At 59.7% G+C, this 15448-nt stretch overlaps 3 protein-coding genes across 3 annotated transcripts; all 3 read left to right on the top strand.

The window, feature by feature from the left end:
• The first annotated feature begins 3498 nt into the window (after positions 1–3498).
• On the top strand, positions 3499–4153 carry LOC138684616 (feather keratin 1-like). Its single transcript, XM_069778590.1, has 2 exons — positions 3499–3646; positions 3837–4153. Exons 1-2 carry the CDS (start codon positions 3499–3501, stop codon positions 4151–4153), a joined length of 465 nt encoding a protein of 154 aa, XP_069634691.1.
• Positions 4154–7922: 3769 nt separating this feature from the next.
• Positions 7923–8577, top strand: LOC138684615 (feather keratin 1-like). The gene is made up of 2 exons (XM_069778589.1): positions 7923–8070; positions 8261–8577. Exons 1-2 carry the CDS (start codon positions 7923–7925, stop codon positions 8575–8577), a joined length of 465 nt encoding a protein of 154 aa, XP_069634690.1.
• A 3769-nt stretch (positions 8578–12346) lies between these two features.
• On the top strand, positions 12347–13001 carry LOC138684614 (feather keratin 1-like). The gene is made up of 2 exons (XM_069778588.1): positions 12347–12494; positions 12685–13001. Exons 1-2 carry the CDS (start codon positions 12347–12349, stop codon positions 12999–13001), a joined length of 465 nt encoding a protein of 154 aa, XP_069634689.1.
• The last annotated feature ends 2447 nt before the right edge of the window (positions 13002–15448 follow it).

Here is a 15448-nt window from a genome sequence, read left to right as displayed (position 1 = left end):
GGCGAACTCCAGCGTGCTGCTCCCACTGCGCGCCAGGAAGATCTTGGTGCTCTGACTGACCTGTCTCACACAAGGGACCTCGGCTCACGGTCGCCCTACTCGGCCCTGAGACCGGCTCCCTTCCATCTGCCGCTCCTGACTTTTCGCTCTTTTTTTTGGTCTCTCAATAAAGTTCTCCTGCATCCCAGCCTGAGACGCCTCCTCTTCCTTTCTTCTCCCATGGCTCTTCCAACCTCACCCAGCACAAAGCCAGACCTCCAGAGGCCACTGGGCTGGCTGCAAAGGGCCTACAAGAGCTCTCTTAGGAACCGTGTCCCCAGCAACATCCACACAGACTGCCACAGCGGGGCTCCCAGCCCCTGACACAAGCCCTTCACTTCCCCAGACAAAGGCTTGGACACGCTAACGCACTTCCACCCATGCCTCTGGCGCAAGCTCCCTATGGCGGCACGCGCTAGACCAACCCTCTTCCCCAGCACGACCCTCTGGGCAACACACCAAGCAGAAGCACACCAAACAGAACCGTTTACTGCGCAAGGAACCTTTGCACATCATCTAGTTCAAACCAACTTGCTCAAGCAGGGTCAGCTCCAGCAGGCTGTCCACGACCACGTCCAGTCAGGTTTTCAGTATCTCCAAGGATGGAGACTCCAACACCTCTCTGCGCAACCGGTTCCGCTGTTTCACCACCCTCACGCTGAAAAAGGGCTGCCTTCTCTTCCAAGGAAATGGCACGCGTTGTCAAGCTTTCTCCATTCGCCCTGGCCGCGGGCACCGATGAGAAGAGTCTGACTCCCCTGTCCTCACTGCCTCCCCCATCCAGGATTTAGACACATTGATGACATGTCCCCTGCGTGGTCTTCCCTCCTGGCTGAAAAGCCTCCCACCTCTCTTCACTTCTCCTCAGACCAAAGATGCTCCAGTCCCTTCAGCGTCTTGGTGGCTCTGTCGCCACTCGACTCGCCCCACGAAGGCCATGTCCTTCCTCCACCGGAGAGCCCTCATCAGCTGGACACAGGACTCCACATGGGGCCTCACCAGCACCGAAGAGAGAGCACGATCACCTCCCACGACCTGTTGGCAACGCTCTGCCCAACGCCGCCCTGGAGACTCTTGGCCGCTTTTGACACAAGCGTGCAAAGCTGCCTCGTAGTCAGCATGTTCTCCGCCAGCACGACAAGGTCATGCTCAGCAAAGCTGGCAGCCCCCGGCATGTCCTGGGACCCAGCGCTGTTCCTCCCCAGATGCAGGACTTTGCATCTCCTCCTGTTCAACTTCACGAGATTCCTCTCTGCCCCAATCTCCAGCCTCTCCAGCTCTCTTGGTAAAGCGACACAGCCTTCCACTGCCTCGGCCTCTCTTCCAGATTTTGCATCATCTGCCATGTCACCGATGGGTCACTCCGTCCCACTGCCCAGGACATTGCTGAGGGTGTTGAACCCTGTTGACCCCACATCCGATGACCATGCAAGGAGAGAAAGTGTCAAAGGCTTTACAAGAAAGCTGAAATAAACACCAGCCGCAGCTCTCTCCTCATCCACAGAGCTCGTTATTTCAACGTAGGAGACACGCAGGTCAGTCAAGCACCATTTCCCCTTCGTAAATCCACGCCGACCGCTCCCCATCACCTTCTTGTCCTTCCTGGGCTTGACAGTGCTTTCCAGGAGGATCTTCTCCATCACCTCCCCTGGGAACAACGTCAGGCTCACCAGCCTCTGCTCGCACAGATCTTCCATCCTCATCTTCTTCAAGGTAGGAGGGCTATGAGCTCCCTTCCAGACATCAGGAACCGTGCCCAGCTGCTACGACCTGTCCAAGGTAATGGAGAGGGGCCTCCCAAGGACATCGGCCAGCTCCCTCGGCATTCCTGGGTGCAACCCGTCACGCCCCGTGGGCTTACGTACACAGCACTCCTTCCTACCTCCCTTCCCCTTCCTCAGCAACAAGCACTGCTCGACGGACAAACAGCCTGCAAAACACTCCCCTCCGCTCAACTGGGGCAGGCCTTGCCAGTCATCAACCCTTCGGCACGCATCCACCGCCACCAGGGCCTCGGCTCTGCAGCCGCCTGCTGCATGCTTGCCTCCAACTCACCCTGGCGATCTCCAAACTCTCTTTCTGCCCCTCACACGCCCTGCCGAGAAATGGCCTCACCCCTCGGCGCTCACCCCAACTACAGACCCCCCAAAGGCCCTGGCTCACCACCTCCCCTGCCTGCCGCTCCCACTCCCCCTCGGCCTCTCGCCACGCTCACGGGCTCTCCAGAAACTCACCTGCCCTTCCGGGGGGCCCCACAGACAATCACACGCTCACTCAGTTTGGAAAAGACCCTTAACGGTATCGAGTCAACCACTGACCCAGCATTTGCCAAGTCCACCACTAAACCAGATCCCCAAGAGCCACGTCTACGTGGCTTTTCAATACCTCCCGGGATGGTGACTCCACCACTTCCCTGGGCAGACGGTTCCAGTGCTCGATAACTCTTTTGGGGAAGAAGATGTTCTAATATCCAATCTAAACCATCCCTGGCACAACCTGAGGCCCCTTCCTCTCATCCTATCGCTTGTTACTAGGGAAAGGAGACTGACACCCACCTCGCTACAACCTCCTTTCAGGTAGTTGCAGAGAGCGGTAAGGTCTCCCCGAGGCCTCCTTTTCTCCACACTAAACACCCCCAGCTCCCTCAGCCGCTCCTCGGAAGTCTTCTTCTCTACATCCTTCACCAGCTTCGCTGCACTTCTTTGGGCACATCACGCCACAGCCCAAGCACTGTGTCACGCCAGAGCCCAGGCTGCAAACTTGCCAGCCCCAACGAAGGGCAGCGCTACGGAGGGGCCAACACAAGCCTTTGGGGAGCCTGGCAGGGCTCCCCACGGCACAGGGCTTGCGGGCTCTGAACCAGGGCTGCCGGGACAACGGCCTGCTCCTGCAAACAGCCCTCCTCTGACCCCTTGCACTGCCAGCCCCAGCCCCAGGGACGGCACCAAGGGGCCACGAGCCCACACAGGCAGCCTCCCTTCTCCCAGCTACAACCCCACCAGCAAGAGGGGCACCGAGACTCCCACAGAGCACACCCAAGGGGAAAGGCCAGGCCCAAAGACAGCCTTAGCGAGCTGGGAGCAAGGCAGAGAGGGACCGAACGCGATGGAAGGGGCAGCGTCTCACGCCTGGCACACCTCCAAAGACCAGACCAGCCTGCCAGGGCTCTGAGGAAACGAGGCCCACTCTTCACAACGCACCCAAAAACCACACCACACGACTGCCACGGGATGACCTCACTGATGACACCCCACCTCTCCTACCCTTTGGCCGCGTCTGCCCAATGCCCTGACACACACCTTCCACGCAAATCCTCCCAAATACCTACTTTCACTTAAAAGCTGCTGCCGCCGCTGCTGCCGCCAGGGTCAGACGGACACATCCTCAAGAGGAGGACATGAAAAGGGAGCGTTGCGGGAAGGAAAACACTCCTTACCTCATTACTCGTGAAGCTGTGGCATGCAAAGGCAGCATGCTTGCTGCAAAATGCTGGCATGCGCAAAGGCTGCCCCACCCCCTCGGGCGCTCAGCGACCAGCATAAAAGCAGCCCAGCACCTCTCTCCCTCACGCACTTCTCTCAACGCCTTCTCCTCCACCGTCAACAAGGTGAGCCTCAACCCCCTTCCCCTCCGTCTCCTGCCCCGTCTCTTCCACCACGCTCTGCCCCCAGCCTCAGCAGCCCTGACCGCCACGCTCCCCCCGGACCCACACCGGGCCTCCCCACTCCCTCGCCCTCCTGCAACACCGCCCCTCGCATCCCCACGCCCCTCCGCTTCCTCAACACCCTCTCTTCCAGGGCCCCTCCGCACCACAGACATGGCCTGCTACGACCTCTGCCGCCCCTGCGGACCCACCCCGCTGGCTAACAGCTGCAACGAGCCCTGTGTCAGGCAGTGCGAGGACTCCCGCGTCGTCATCCAGCCTTCTACCGTGGTGGTCACCCTGCCAGGACCCATCCTCAGCTCCTTCCCCCAGAACACCGCCGTCGGATCCTCCTCATCGGCTGCCGTGGGCAACGTCCTCAGCTCCCAGGGAGTGCCCGTCTCCTCCGGCGGCTTCGGCTTCGGAGGCCTGGGCTGCTTCGGTGGCGCAAGAGGCTGCTACCCCTGCTAAGGGCCCTCGCCACCACCCCTGACACCAGCCACCCACACCCTCGAAGCCACGGCATGGATTGAGGACGCGCCTCCGGGATGTTGCTGCCACGTGCACCCGCCATCCACGGCTCTTCCTTGCCAGGCTCAAAGCAAGCAGGGAAGCGGGCCAGCCTGGGCTGCCTGGAAACACGGCTCACGTACCTCCTCCTCTTCTCCCACTTCCCTCTTTGCATCGCCCCTTCGGCGGTGCGGCTCTGCTGCAACCAACTTCTCGCAAGCCAAAGGTCACTGGCGAACTCCAGCGTGCTGCTCCCACTGCGCGCCAGGAAGATCTTGGTGCTCTGACTGACCTGTCTCACACAAGGGACCTCGGCTCACGGTCGCCCTACTCGGCCCTGAGACCGGCTCCCTTCCATCTGCCGCTCCTGACTTTTCGCTCTTTTTTTTGGTCTCTCAATAAAGTTCTCCTGCATCCCAGCCTGAGACGCCTCCTCTTCCTTTCTTCTCCCATGGCTCTTCCAACCTCACCCAGCACAAAGCCAGACCTCCAGAGGCCACTGGGCTGGCTGCAAAGGGCCTACAAGAGCTCTCTTAGGAACCGTGTCCCCAGCAACATCCACACAGACTGCCACAGCGGGGCTCCCAGCCCCTGACACAAGCCCTTCACTTCCCCAGACAAAGGCTTGGACACGCTAACGCACTTCCACCCATGCCTCTGGCGCAAGCTCCCTATGGCGGCACGCGCTAGACCAACCCTCTTCCCCAGCACGACCCTCTGGGCAACACACCAAGCAGAAGCACACCAAACAGAACCGTTTACTGCGCAAGGAACCTTTGCACATCATCTAGTTCAAACCAACTTGCTCAAGCAGGGTCAGCTCCAGCAGGCTGTCCACGACCACGTCCAGTCAGGTTTTCAGTATCTCCAAGGATGGAGACTCCAACACCTCTCTGCGCAACCGGTTCCGCTGTTTCACCACCCTCACGCTGAAAAAGGGCTGCCTTCTCTTCCAAGGAAATGGCACGCGTTGTCAAGCTTTCTCCATTCGCCCTGGCCGTGGGCACCGATGAGAAGAGTCTGACTCCCCTGTCCTCACTGCCTCCCCCATCCAGGATTTAGACACATTGATGACATGTCCCCTGCGTGGTCTTCCCTCCTGGCTGAAAAGCCTCCCACCTCTCTTCACTTCTCCTCAGACCAAAGATGCTCCAGTCCCTTCAGCGTCTTGGTGGCTCTGTCGCCACTCGACTCGCCCCACGAAGGCCATGTCCTTCCTCCACCGGAGAGCCCTCATCAGCTGGACACAGGACTCCACATGGGGCCTCACCAGCACCGAAGAGAGAGCACGATCACCTCCCACGACCTGTTGGCAACGCTCTGCCCAACGCCGCCCTGGAGACTCTTGGCCGCTTTTGACACAAGCGTGCAAAGCTGCCTCGTAGTCAGCATGTTCTCCGCCAGCACGACAAGGTCATGCTCAGCAAAGCTGGCAGCCCCCGGCATGTCCTGGGACCCAGCGCTGTTCCTCCCCAGATGCAGGACTTTGCATCTCCTCCTGTTCAACTTCACGAGATTCCTCTCTGCCCCAATCTCCAGCCTCTCCAGCTCTCTTGGTAAAGCGACACAGCCTTCCACTGCCTCGGCCTCTCTTCCAGATTTTGCATCATCTGCCATGTCACCGATGGGTCACTCCGTCCCACTGCCCAGGACATTGCTGAGGGTGTTGAACCCTGTTGACCCCACATCCGATGACCATGCAAGGAGAGAAAGTGTCAAAGGCTTTACAAGAAAGCTGAAATAAACACCAGCCGCAGCTCTCTCCTCATCCACAGAGCTCGTTATTTCAACGTAGGAGACACGCAGGTCAGTCAAGCACCATTTCCCCTTCGTAAATCCACGCCGACCGCTCCCCATCACCTTCTTGTCCTTCCTGGGCTTGACAGTGCTTTCCAGGAGGATCTTCTCCATCACCTCCCCTGGGAACAACGTCAGGCTCACCAGCCTCTGCTCGCACAGATCTTCCATCCTCATCTTCTTCAAGGTAGGAGGGCTATGAGCTCCCTTCCAGACATCAGGAACCGTGCCCAGCTGCTACGACCTGTCCAAGGTAATGGAGAGGGGCCTCCCAAGGACATCGGCCAGCTCCCTCGGCATTCCTGGGTGCAACCCGTCACGCCCCGTGGGCTTACGTACACAGCACTCCTTCCTACCTCCCTTCCCCTTCCTCAGCAACAAGCACTGCTCGACGGACAAACAGCCTGCAAAACACTCCCCTCCGCTCAACTGGGGCAGGCCTTGCCAGTCATCAACCCTTCGGCACGCATCCACCGCCACCAGGGCCTCGGCTCTGCAGCCGCCTGCTGCATGCTTGCCTCCAACTCACCCTGGCGATCTCCAAACTCTCTTTCTGCCCCTCACACGCCCTGCCGAGAAATGGCCTCACCCCTCGGCGCTCACCCCAACTACAGACCCCCCAAAGGCCCTGGCTCACCACCTCCCCTGCCTGCCGCTCCCACTCCCCCTCGGCCTCTCGCCACGCTCACGGGCTCTCCAGAAACTCACCTGCCCTTCCGGGGGGCCCCACAGACAATCACACGCTCACTCAGTTTGGAAAAGACCCTTAACGGTATCGAGTCAACCACTGACCCAGCATTTGCCAAGTCCACCACTAAACCAGATCCCCAAGAGCCACGTCTACGTGGCTTTTCAATACCTCCCGGGATGGTGACTCCACCACTTCCCTGGGCAGACGGTTCCAGTGCTCGATAACTCTTTTGGGGAAGAAGATGTTCTAATATCCAATCTAAACCATCCCTGGCACAACCTGAGGCCCCTTCCTCTCATCCTATCGCTTGTTACTAGGGAAAGGAGACTGACACCCACCTCGCTACAACCTCCTTTCAGGTAGTTGCAGAGAGCGGTAAGGTCTCCCCGAGGCCTCCTTTTCTCCACACTAAACACCCCCAGCTCCCTCAGCCGCTCCTCGGAAGTCTTCTTCTCTACATCCTTCACCAGCTTCGCTGCACTTCTTTGGGCACATCACGCCACAGCCCAAGCACTGTGTCACGCCAGAGCCCAGGCTGCAAACTTGCCGGCCCCAACGAAGGGCAGCGCTACGGAGGGGCCAACACAAGCCTTTGGGGAGCCTGGCAGGGCTCCCCACGGCACAGGGCTTGCGGGCTCTGAACCAGGGCTGCCGGGACAACGGCCTGCTCCTGCAAACAGCCCTCCTCTGACCCCTTGCACTGCCAGCCCCAGCCCCAGGGACGGCACCAAGGGGCCACGAGCCCACACAGGCAGCCTCCCTTCTCCCAGCTACAACCCCACCAGCAAGAGGGGCACCGAGACTCCCACAGAGCACACCCAAGGGGAAAGGCCAGGCCCAAAGACAGCCTTAGCGAGCTGGGAGCAAGGCAGAGAGGGACCGAACGCGATGGAAGGGGCAGCGTCTCACGCCTGGCACACCTCCAAAGACCAGACCAGCCTGCCAGGGCTCTGAGGAAACGAGGCCCACTCTTCACAACGCACCCAAAAACCACACCACACGACTGCCACGGGATGACCTCACTGATGACACCCCACCTCTCCTACCCTTTGGCCGCGTCTGCCCAATGCCCTGACACACACCTTCCACGCAAATCCTCCCAAATACCTACTTTCACTTAAAAGCTGCTGCCGCCGCTGCTGCCGCCAGGGTCAGACGGACACATCCTCAAGAGGAGGACATGAAAAGGGAGCGTTGCGGGAAGGAAAACACTCCTTACCTCATTACTCGTGAAGCTGTGGCATGCAAAGGCAGCATGCTTGCTGCAAAATGCTGGCATGCGCAAAGGCTGCCCCACCCCCTCGGGCGCTCAGCGACCAGCATAAAAGCAGCCCAGCACCTCTCTCCCTCACGCACTTCTCTCAACGCCTTCTCCTCCACCGTCAACAAGGTGAGCCTCAACCCCCTTCCCCTCCGTCTCCTGCCCCGTCTCTTCCACCACGCTCTGCCCCCAGCCTCAGCAGCCCTGACCGCCACGCTCCCCCCGGACCCACACCGGGCCTCCCCACTCCCTCGCCCTCCTGCAACACCGCCCCTCGCATCCCCACGCCCCTCCGCTTCCTCAACACCCTCTCTTCCAGGGCCCCTCCGCACCACAGACATGGCCTGCTACGACCTCTGCCGCCCCTGCGGACCCACCCCGCTGGCTAACAGCTGCAACGAGCCCTGTGTCAGGCAGTGCGAGGACTCCCGCGTCGTCATCCAGCCTTCTACCGTGGTGGTCACCCTGCCAGGACCCATCCTCAGCTCCTTCCCCCAGAACACCGCCGTCGGATCCTCCTCATCGGCTGCCGTGGGCAACGTCCTCAGCTCCCAGGGAGTGCCCGTCTCCTCCGGCGGCTTCGGCTTCGGAGGCCTGGGCTGCTTCGGTGGCGCAAGAGGCTGCTACCCCTGCTAAGGGCCCTCGCCACCACCCCTGACACCAGCCACCCACACCCTCGAAGCCACGGCATGGATTGAGGACGCGCCTCCGGGATGTTGCTGCCACGTGCACCCGCCATCCACGGCTCTTCCTTGCCAGGCTCAAAGCAAGCAGGGAAGCGGGCCAGCCTGGGCTGCCTGGAAACACGGCTCACGTACCTCCTCCTCTTCTCCCACTTCCCTCTTTGCATCGCCCCTTCGGCGGTGCGGCTCTGCTGCAACCAACTTCTCGCAAGCCAAAGGTCACTGGCGAACTCCAGCGTGCTGCTCCCACTGCGCGCCAGGAAGATCTTGGTGCTCTGACTGACCTGTCTCACACAAGGGACCTCGGCTCACGGTCGCCCTACTCGGCCCTGAGACCGGCTCCCTTCCATCTGCCGCTCCTGACTTTTCGCTCTTTTTTTTGGTCTCTCAATAAAGTTCTCCTGCATCCCAGCCTGAGACGCCTCCTCTTCCTTTCTTCTCCCATGGCTCTTCCAACCTCACCCAGCACAAAGCCAGACCTCCAGAGGCCACTGGGCTGGCTGCAAAGGGCCTACAAGAGCTCTCTTAGGAACCGTGTCCCCAGCAACATCCACACAGACTGCCACAGCGGGGCTCCCAGCCCCTGACACAAGCCCTTCACTTCCCCAGACAAAGGCTTGGACACGCTAACGCACTTCCACCCATGCCTCTGGCGCAAGCTCCCTATGGCGGCACGCGCTAGACCAACCCTCTTCCCCAGCACGACCCTCTGGGCAACACACCAAGCAGAAGCACACCAAACAGAACCGTTTACTGCGCAAGGAACCTTTGCACATCATCTAGTTCAAACCAACTTGCTCAAGCAGGGTCAGCTCCAGCAGGCTGTCCACGACCACGTCCAGTCAGGTTTTCAGTATCTCCAAGGATGGAGACTCCAACACCTCTCTGCGCAACCGGTTCCGCTGTTTCACCACCCTCACGCTGAAAAAGGGCTGCCTTCTCTTCCAAGGAAATGGCACGCGTTGTCAAGCTTTCTCCATTCGCCCTGGCCGTGGGCACCGATGAGAAGAGTCTGACTCCCCTGTCCTCACTGCCTCCCCCATCCAGGATTTAGACACATTGATGACATGTCCCCTGCGTGGTCTTCCCTCCTGGCTGAAAAGCCTCCCACCTCTCTTCACTTCTCCTCAGACCAAAGATGCTCCAGTCCCTTCAGCGTCTTGGTGGCTCTGTCGCCACTCGACTCGCCCCACGAAGGCCATGTCCTTCCTCCACCGGAGAGCCCTCATCAGCTGGACACAGGACTCCACATGGGGCCTCACCAGCACCGAAGAGAGAGCACGATCACCTCCCACGACCTGTTGGCAACGCTCTGCCCAACGCCGCCCTGGAGACTCTTGGCCGCTTTTGACACAAGCGTGCAAAGCTGCCTCGTAGTCAGCATGTTCTCCGCCAGCACGACAAGGTCATGCTCAGCAAAGCTGGCAGCCCCCGGCATGTCCTGGGACCCAGCGCTGTTCCTCCCCAGATGCAGGACTTTGCATCTCCTCCTGTTCAACTTCACGAGATTCCTCTCTGCCCCAATCTCCAGCCTCTCCAGCTCTCTTGGTAAAGCGACACAGCCTTCCACTGCCTCGGCCTCTCTTCCAGATTTTGCATCATCTGCCATGTCACCGATGGGTCACTCCGTCCCACTGCCCAGGACATTGCTGAGGGTGTTGAACCCTGTTGACCCCACATCCGATGACCATGCAAGGAGAGAAAGTGTCAAAGGCTTTACAAGAAAGCTGAAATAAACACCAGCCGCAGCTCTCTCCTCATCCACAGAGCTCGTTATTTCAACGTAGGAGACACGCAGGTCAGTCAAGCACCATTTCCCCTTCGTAAATCCACGCCGACCGCTCCCCATCACCTTCTTGTCCTTCCTGGGCTTGACAGTGCTTTCCAGGAGGATCTTCTCCATCACCTCCCCTGGGAACAACGTCAGGCTCACCAGCCTCTGCTCGCACAGATCTTCCATCCTCATCTTCTTCAAGGTAGGAGGGCTATGAGCTCCCTTCCAGACATCAGGAACCGTGCCCAGCTGCTACGACCTGTCCAAGGTAATGGAGAGGGGCCTCCCAAGGACATCGGCCAGCTCCCTCGGCATTCCTGGGTGCAACCCGTCACGCCCCGTGGGCTTACGTACACAGCACTCCTTCCTACCTCCCTTCCCCTTCCTCAGCAACAAGCACTGCTCGACGGACAAACAGCCTGCAAAACACTCCCCTCCGCTCAACTGGGGCAGGCCTTGCCAGTCATCAACCCTTCGGCACGCATCCACCGCCACCAGGGCCTCGGCTCTGCAGCCGCCTGCTGCATGCTCGCCTCCAACTCACCCTGGCGATCTCCAAACTCTCTTTCTGCCCCTCACACGCCCTGCCGAGAAATGGCCTCACCCCTCGGCGCTCACCCCAACTACAGACCCCCCAAAGGCCCTGGCTCACCACCTCCCCTGCCTGCCGCTCCCACTCCCCCTCGGCCTCTCGCCACGCTCACGGGCTCTCCAGAAACTCACCTGCCCTTCCGGGGGGCCCCACAGACAATCACACGCTCACTCAGTTTGGAAAAGACCCTTAACGGTATCGAGTCAACCACTGACCCAGCATTTGCCAAGTCCACCACTAAACCAGATCCCCAAGAGCCACGTCTACGTGGCTTTTCAATACCTCCCGGGATGGTGACTCCACCACTTCCCTGGGCAGACGGTTCCAGTGCTCGATAACTCTTTTGGGGAAGAAGATGTTCTAATATCCAATCTAAACCATCCCTGGCACAACCTGAGGCCCCTTCCTCTCATCCTATCGCTTGTTACTAGGGAAAGGAGACTGACACCCACCTCGCTACAACCTCCTTTCAGGTAGTTGCAGAGAGCGGTAAGGTCTCCCCGAGGCCTCCTTTTCTCCACACTAAACACCCCCAGCTCCCTCAGCCGCTCCTCGGAAGTCTTCTTCTCTACATCCTTCACCAGCTTCGCTGCACTTCTTTGGGCACATCACGCCACAGCCCAAGCACTGTGTCACGCCAGAGCCCAGGCTGCAAACTTGCCGGCCCCAACGAAGGGCAGCGCTATGGAGGGGCCAACACAAGCCTTTGGGGAGCCTGGCAGGGCTCCCCACGGCACAGGGCTTGCGGGCTCTGAACCAGGGCTGCCGGGACAACGGCCTGCTCCTGCAAACAGCCCTCCTCTGACCCCTTGCACTGCCAGCCCCAGCCCCAGGGACGGCACCAAGGGGCCACGAGCCCACACAGGCAGCCTCCCTTCTCCCAGCTACAACCCCACCAGCAAGAGGGGCACCGAGACTCCCACAGAGCACACCCAAGGGGAAAGGCCAGGCCTAAAGACAGCCTTAGCGAGCTGGGAGCAAGGCAGAGAGGGACCGAACGCGATGGAAGGGGCAGCGTCTCACGCCTGGCACACCTCCAAAGACCAGACCAGCCTGCCAGGGCTCTGAGGAAATGAGGCCCACTCTTCACAACGCACCCAAAAACCACACCACACGACTGCCACGGGATGACCTCACTGATGACACCCCACCTCTCCTACCCTTTGGCCGCGTCTGCCCAATGCCCTGACACACACCTTCCACGCAAATCCTCCCAAATACCTACTTTCACTTAAAAGCTGCCGCCGCCGCTGCTGCCGCCAGGGTCAGACGGACACATCCTCAAGAGGAGGACATGAAAAGGGAGCGTTGCGGGAAGGAAAACACTCCTTACCTCATTACTCGTGAAGCTGTGGCATGCAAAGGCAGCATGCTTGCTGCAAAATGCTGGCATGCGCAAAGGCTGCCCCACCCCCTCGGGCGCTCAGCGACCAGCATAAAAGCAGCCCAGCACCTCTCTCCCTCACGCACTTCTCTCAACGCCTTCTCCTCCACCGTCAACAAGGTGAGCCTCAACCCCCTTCCCCTCCGTCTCCTGCCCCGTCTCTTCCACCACGCTCTGCCCCCAGCCTCAGCAGCCCTGACCGCCACGCTCCCCCCGGACCCACACCGGGCCTCCCCACTCCCTCGCCCTCCTGCAACACCGCCCCTCGCGTCCCCACGCCCCTCCGCTTCCTCAACACCCTCTCTTCCAGGGCCCCTCCGCACCACAGACATGGCCTGCTACGACCTCTGCCGCCCCTGCGGACCCACCCCGCTGGCTAACAGCTGCAACGAGCCCTGTGTCAGGCAGTGCGAGGACTCCCGCGTCGTCATCCAGCCTCCCGCCGTGCTGGTCACCCTGCCAGGACCCATCCTCAGCTCCTTCCCCCAGAGCACCGCCGTCGGATCCTCCTCATCGGCTGCCGTGGGCAACGTCCTCAGCTCCCAGGGAGTGCCCGTCTCCTCCGGCGGCTTCGGCTTCGGAGGCCTGGGCTGCTTCGGCGGCGCAAGAGGCTGCTACCCCTGCTAAGGGCCCCTGACGCCAACTGCCCACACCCTGGAAGCCACGGCATGGATTGAGGACGCGCCTCCGGGATGTTGCTGCCACGTGCACCCGCCATCCACGGCTCTTCCTTGCCAGGCTCAAAGCAAGCAGGGAAGCGGGCCAGCCTGGGCTGCCTGGAAACACGGCTCACGTACCTCCTCCTCTTCTCCCACTTCCCTCTTTGCATCGCCCCTTCGGCGGTGCGGCTCCGCTGCAACCAACTTCTCGCAAGCCAAAGGTCACTGGCGAACTCCAGCGTGCTGCTCCCACTGCGCGCCAGGAAGATCTTGGTGCTCTGACTGACCTGTCTCACACAAGGGACCTCGGCTCACGGTCGCCCTACTCGGCCCTGAGACCGGCTCCCTTCCATTTGCCGCTCCTGACTTTTCGCTCTTTTTTTTGGTCTCTCAATAAAGTTCTCCTGCATCCCAGCCTGAGACGCCTCCTCTTCCTTTCTTCTCCCATGGCTCTTCCAACCTCACCCAGCACAAAGCCAGACCTCCAGAGGCCACTGGGCTGGCTGCAAAGGGCCTACAAGAGCTCTCTTAGGAACCGTGTCCCCAGCAACATCCACACAGACTGCCACAGCGGGGCTCCCAGCCCCTGACACAAGCCCTTCACTTCCCCAGACAAAGGCTTGGACACGCTAACGCACTTCCACCCATGCCTCTGGCGCAAGCTCCCTATGGCGGCACGCGCTAGACCAACCCTCTTCCCCAGCACGACCCTCTGGGCAACACACCAAGCAGAAGCACACCAAACAGAACCGTTTACTGCGCAAGGAACCTTTGCACATCATCTAGTTCAAACCAACTTGCTCAAGCGGGGTCAGCTCCAGCAGGCTGTCCACGACCACGTCCAGTCAGGTTTTCAGTATCTCCAAGGATGGAGACTCCAACACCTCTCTGCGCAACCGGTTCCGCTGTTTCACCACCCTCACGCTGAAAAAGGGCTGCCTTCTCTTCCAAGGAAATGGCACGCGTTGTCAAGCTTTCTCCATTTGCCCTGGCCGTGGGCACCGATGAGATGTGTCTGACTCCCCTGTCCTTATTGCCCCCCCATCCAGGATTTAGACACATTGATGACATGTCCCCTGCGTGGTCTTCCCTCCTGGCTGAAAAGCCTCCCACCTCTCTCCACTTCTCAGACCAAAGGTGCTCCAGTCCCTTCAGCAACTTGGCAGCCTGCACTGGTCTCACTCAACTACGTCCACGTCCGTCTTCCTCTGGGGAGCCCAGAACTGCACACAGCACCTCACGTGGGACCTCAATAGTGCTGACAAGACAGGAAGGGTCACCTCCCCCTACTTTCTGGCAGTGCTTCTCCTAATGTCACCTTGGAGACCGTTGGCCCCATTTTGCAGCAAGGGTGCTTTCCCTCCTCACGGTCCATTTGTTCTCCACTAAGACCACAAGGTCCTTCTCTGCTAAGCTGCTTTCTATCCAGCTGGACCTCAGACATTCTGGCTACCTGGGCTGACTCCTCCCCAGAAACAGGACTTTCCATCTCCCCTTGCTGAACTCCATGATATTCCGCTATGTCCAGCGCAAGGAAAGCCGGTCGCTCGCTCAGCATTTGTGGGTTCCAACCATCTTTCCCCACGGACTTTTGCCCAGCCAGTCACATTACCCTCTTCTCGGGGGCAGCCATGAGTCCACCTGACTCACTGGCACCCCCAACCCAGCCCTCCATTGGCCCAGCATGCCTCTTGCCTGCCAGGCACTCCAGCACCCATCGACACAGAAGCGCACATACCCTTCCCACCCCACCTCCTCTTCCTCGTCAACAAGCACTGCTCGCACAGTGAACAACCCTCAAGACACCTTCACTGAATGTGGGCAGCTCTTGGGAGCCTGGGGAGCTCCTTGCTGGCTGGCTGCTGGCCAACCTTACTGCGATTTATTCAAAGGGCATGAGCGTAGACCCAGGAAACTGCAGACCTGTTAGTCTAACCTCAGGACCTGGAAAAATTAGGGAGAAGATCCCACTGGGTGCTTCTGAAAGGCATTTAAAGGACAATGCAGTCATCAGGCACAGTCAACACAGTTTCACAAAGGGAAAGTCCCGCCTGATTCATTTGATATCCTTCTATGATAAGGTCACCTGCCTCACAGATGAAGGCAAGGTGGTGCATGTAGGTTTTCTGGGGTTTAGTAAGACTTTTGATACTGTCCCACACCACAGCATCCTTCTGGACAAGTTGTCTGACTGTGAGATGAGCAGGCAGGCGGCGTGCTGGGGGAAGAACTGGCTGAAGGGCAGGGCTCAAAGGGTTGCAGTGAATGGGGCTACATCTGGCTGGTGACTGGCCACCAGCGGTGTTCCTCAGGGCTCCATTCTAGGGCCAGTTCTCTTCCAGATTTTTATCAATTATCTGGATGCAGGAGTTGATTGCACCATTAGCAAATTTGCTGACAGTACCAAACTGGGAG

This window comes from Haliaeetus albicilla, chromosome 3 (genome assembly GCF_947461875.1).
Source record: "Haliaeetus albicilla chromosome 3, bHalAlb1.1, whole genome shotgun sequence".
Taxonomy (NCBI): domain Eukaryota; kingdom Metazoa; phylum Chordata; class Aves; order Accipitriformes; family Accipitridae; genus Haliaeetus; species Haliaeetus albicilla.
Note: the sequence above shows the minus strand (reverse complement) of the source record. Positions and strands in the feature narration are given on the sequence as shown.